The 4,557-nt window shown below is 57.4% G+C and overlaps 1 protein-coding gene across 1 annotated transcript in view; it reads right to left on the reverse strand.

Moving 5' to 3' along the window:
• Window positions 1–2,597: 2,597 nt before the first annotated feature.
• The window catches only part of PEA15 (proliferation and apoptosis adaptor protein 15), a 6,197-nt gene continuing 4,237 nt past the window's right edge, over window positions 2,598–4,557 (reverse strand). The window contains exons 3-4 of the mRNA XM_077760124.1: window positions 3,778–3,933; window positions 2,598–3,626 (exon numbers count right to left, since the gene is read on the reverse strand). Coding sequence (XP_077616250.1) covers window positions 3,562–3,626; window positions 3,778–3,933 — 221 coding nt within the window. The 3' untranslated portion in view covers window positions 2,598–3,561. The remainder of the gene's footprint in view (window positions 3,627–3,777; window positions 3,934–4,557) is intronic.

Here is a 4,557-nt window from a genome sequence, read left to right on the forward strand (position 1 = left end):
ATCCCAGGATCCTATTTGTCCAGGGAGTTCTCAGAGCCCCTAACCGCCCCACACTCTTCACTTTCCTTCCCACCTGTTCATCCTCTGTCCTTCTCGCGGTGTTTCACACTTGATTACGTGTCCCTCATGCTCTTCCCTTCATCCTGTCACCCCTAACTAGGTCTGGTAAGGGGGACTGGGGCGGCAGGAGGAGGGGCAGAAGTGGAGGAAGAATAGGAAGGATGTTACCTCTTCTGTTACTTTAAAAAAAAAGTTGTTTGGTGGCAGCAGTCTCCTTGCCCTGTCACTGTTAGAGGCCTAATTTTATATCTATAAATATATTAAAAAGCAAGTGAAACTTGGATGTATCACGTTAAAATTCTTGTCAGTTTGGATACCTGGATGTCCTCCGTGACTGCAGGGAAGGGACTGACGGAGGGCGGAGTCCTGCCCTGGCTGCGGCACCGGGCTCGGCCCGCCCTCCGCACGTGGCATCGGGGATGGCTGCAGACCCCCTGGGATTCTGGAGGCTCAAGAACGAAGGAACCCCGGCTGTGCCCTTCCCTGCCTCCTGCTGCGGCTACGGGGCTGGGGGCTGGGGAAACACGGAGCTCCTTTCAGTTCTTTGCCTCAGATCTCCTACCTCTCCTTGGGTCTTGTGGGTGCTCCCAGGATGCGCTCTCAGCCAGAGGCTGGCCCGTCTTTAAAACTTGACTCCACCGTGACTTCAGGAAGGTTCTGCCACTGCAGACTGTGTCTCATACTGTATGTGACAGAGGACACGCTCACTCTTACCTGTAGCTGCTTGGTTCCCTAAGCCACCTCCCCGCCCCCCAGCAGCTCCCTTCCTCGTGGGAGAGTAGAGCAGAGAAAGCCCTCCTGGGGTGGCCTCTGTAGTTTGTCCGCCTCTTGACATCTTGCCAACGAGGGACAGATCGTTAATCAAGGATGCAGGTGGCTGGGGCTCAGGCACCTGTCTCGTCACTGGTCACTGAACATGAAAGTGCTAGTTGAATTCTTGCCCTTACTGCTTGTGCTGCTGTTTCTTTGCCCCCAAGCAGGAATTCTGCATCCTGGGGCAGTCCGATTCTCCTAGGACAGGCCAGGAAGGAAGGGAAGAGTGAAGGGAAGGAATTCCCAGACACTCCCTCCTGCCCCTTTTCTTAGCAACTCTCAGAGCAGGTGTGAGTTGCTGCACTTCCTTCCGGAGGTGGGGTCGTGTGTGTTCCTGTTGGCAGCGGGGTGACGGAGTGGCCTGAAAACCATGTGTTCTGGACGTGGTTGTGTATTTTCTCTCAGTAAAGCTTTTTCTCCGCCCCCCTCTCCTTTCTGACTGCTGTGTGTGTGACATGTGGCCCACTCGTTCGTGATGGACTCGTTGGTTCCTTCTACTACAGGGGCCTGGCCCTGTCCTCCTCGCGGTTTGAGGAGGTTCCGTCCGGACACCATGTTCCTGGGCCCCGGGTTCCGGTGCTGTGGGTGGAGCAGGCCCCAAAGCTCAGGGCTACTCAGGAGCCAGGGGAGGGGAAGGGTACCCTTAGGGGTGTTTTCCTGGCCTCTGTTCCAGGCTGCAGTGAGGGATTTGGGGTATGGCTCCCCCTCCTTTCCCAGTCATGCAAAGACTCCAGAATCCTGGTCATTCACAGAAATCCTAGAATCAGGTACAGTACAATCACCTTTATTCCAGGGTTAGAATGAGGCCGTGCACACTGCAGACGGGAGGACGGGGTAGGGACGGTCTCACAGCAGCACAGGGGCAGGAGGGCAGGTTAGTCTGTTTAGATTATTTTTGCCTCACAGAGATACTACTGGACTCTGCTGAAAATGACCCTGTCTCCCTTCTCCCATCTCACCCTCTTCTCTTCAGAGAAAGCTCCTTATTCCTTCTCTCTCGCTCTCGCTCTCGCTCTGTCTGTTACACACACACACTCTCACATCACAAATCCTGACTGGAAGGACAATTCATGCTCAGTTCCCCCCTCCCAATTCTGCAAGTATCTCTCTGTCCTCGAGGGAGAAGCCAGCCAGGGCCAGGGAAACTTGGGAAGGACCTTAAGGCAAAACTGTGGAGTACTCAAGGTGTACGCGTTAAGGCAGGTGTCCGCAGCGGTGGCCAGAGGGGACGGCTGGGCTGGGCATAGAGGCTGCTCGCTCTGCCAGTCTGGCTTTCTTCCCTCTTCTGACAGCCAGCCCCACCCCCCCCCGAAGTTTTGCTCCCACATCTTAAAAGCTCTGAACTTCCACTCTCTCTAGTCTCGAGATCGCATGTGAATTTAAATGAAAAAAAAAAAAAGTTTTCTCATTTTGACTCCGTAGCCACTTGACTGGCACTCCCTTCGCTGCGGCACCCCTCCCACCCCCGCCCTGGCCTAGACAATAAGTTAACGCTAGACATCACAAGAAAGGGCGGACATGGCAGTGCGGGTTTAATATACATATATGTAGATATATATGTACACACAGTTAGCACGGTCAGGGCGGGGGGCGCATCTTGGCACAGGAAGGAGGCTGGGGTCACTGCACTCTAGTGATTTGGCTACGAGGCATTCACGAGCCCAACACGCCAGGATACTGGGGAAGATGGGTTAACGAGTCCCCTCCTGGACTGAACTGGTNGACACTAATTAGCTTCTTCCCTTCGTTCCAGCTGGGGGGTGTTCTAGACCCAAGACAGGGAGGGTCGCCTGTAGGGACCACACTGGGACCCTGTGGGTGGGACAGGGTTGGGGTTAGGACCTAAGGAGCTCATTCCTCAGTCTCCCTAGGTTTGGAGTCCGTGTGTGCAACAGTCTGAGTAGGAATAAAGGAGTGGAAAAGAGGGCCCCCTCTCTCCCCAGATCTTTTAGGGGGGCCTGCACCCAGCACGGGCTCTGGGGGAGGCAGGGGGATCTAATGCTGGGTGCTCCATGGGGTGTGAACTTTGGGGCCAGGAAAGGGTCCAGTGGTCCTCTCTCCTTAGATCCCTGGCTCATACCCATCCTAGGCTCACGGGAGGGGAGCAAAGTGGGACCTGCTGGGGCCCAGGCCCTTCAACCTGAGGAACCGCTGGGGGACTCGCTGGCCGCTCCGGCGTGGGAGGACAAACTTGCAACTCTGGCGGTTCTTCGCCCCTTCCAGGTGGGGGTTGGAGAACCGCTTTCCCTCCCACGCTTGTCGTTGGATCCGCCCACCTCTCCCCATACCTCACCCCCAGCTCGGCTCCTCAGTGTAGGAAAACACAGGTCCTTTCTGCTCCCACATTTCAGCCGTGTGGGGGAAGAGTGGAGGAGAGGGCAGTAGGAGGAATGTGCCCATTTCTATTTGCATAGAAATAGCCCCCACCTCCCCCTAAAGTGGGGAAACGAAGCCCTGCCCCCTCAGCCCGACCCCCCCCATCCCCTCACAAGGAGGAGGAACTAGATGAGCTAGACATACAGACGGACAGCCAGAGCGTGCGCACACGCACACACACGCGCACAGTAAGGGGGTTAGGACCAGGTTAGTAAGTGGGTAGACTGGAGGGGTTGCCCTCGCCCCTCCCCTGGAGGCTGGGGGGAAGGGAGTGGTCCAGTGAAGGTCCAACCTTCCTCCTCTTCCCCTCGCTCAGGCTTTCTTCGGTGGCGGGGCCAATTTGATGATCTCTTCCTCAGAGGGCTGCCGGATAATGTCTGGGGGCAAAAAGGAAGAAGTCCAGGGTCGGGAGGCGTGGGGGCCACCAGGCAGGCCCACCGCATCCGCCTCCATTCGCCCCAAAGTCCAGTGCTCCAAGGATCACCCACGGGAGGGGCAGAGGTGCACGTCAAAGGCATGGCCTCCTACCTTTGTACTTCTTGGCACTGGGGATGCGGGTGAGCTTGGTGTCCAGCTCGTCCTCCTCGGAGATCTTCAGAACACGGGTTCTGTAGTCCACCACCATGGTGAGCAGGTCCGGGCGGCGAGAGATCTCGAAGATGTGCTCGATGTAGGACAGGTTGTCTGAAGGAAGGCGGGACACGGTCAGCCAGGCGGGGGAGGCCCCGCCCCCTGCCCCACCAGACCGGGCTCCCTGAACCAAGGCGCCAGGGCGGAGTCGCTCCCACTGGCTGCCAGAGGGCACGCCCCTGGGGGGGCGGGGCTACCGAGCAGGGCAAGAGAGCTAAAGCACCAACTGTAAGCACAGGGACTTCCCGGGAAGAGCAGGTGGCTGGTCAGTGAAGTTTAAAAATTAGGGATTTAGAAGGAGGGATTTGGGCTGAATACCAGGTTCCACGTGGCGGGGAGAGGAGGACAGCAAAATTAACTGGCCTTCCCGACACCCCACCCCCACCCTGAATCCCTTCCACTCCAAGTCAGCATCAGAAAGAATTTCCCCACAGCACGTGTGGGGGTGCAGGCCCTAGACAAGCCAGGAGAGGTTTCTGGGCCCAGTGAGACCAGGCAAAGACGTGGCCAGAAGGATGCTCTGCGTGGCTGGGCCAGTTCTAGACGGCAGACACCCTTGGTCCTTCCTCCCTGGCTCCTTCCCCCTGACCCTGCAGCCACCTCCCAACTGCTCACCACGCTACAGGCAGACACTCACCCGCCAACCCAACACCCCGTCCCTCAAGGGCACAGCCTGAA

Source organism: Crocuta crocuta, unplaced genomic scaffold (assembly GCF_008692635.1).
Source record: "Crocuta crocuta isolate KB4526 unplaced genomic scaffold, BGI_CrCroc_1.0 scaffold133, whole genome shotgun sequence".
NCBI classification, from domain to species: domain Eukaryota; kingdom Metazoa; phylum Chordata; class Mammalia; order Carnivora; family Hyaenidae; genus Crocuta; species Crocuta crocuta.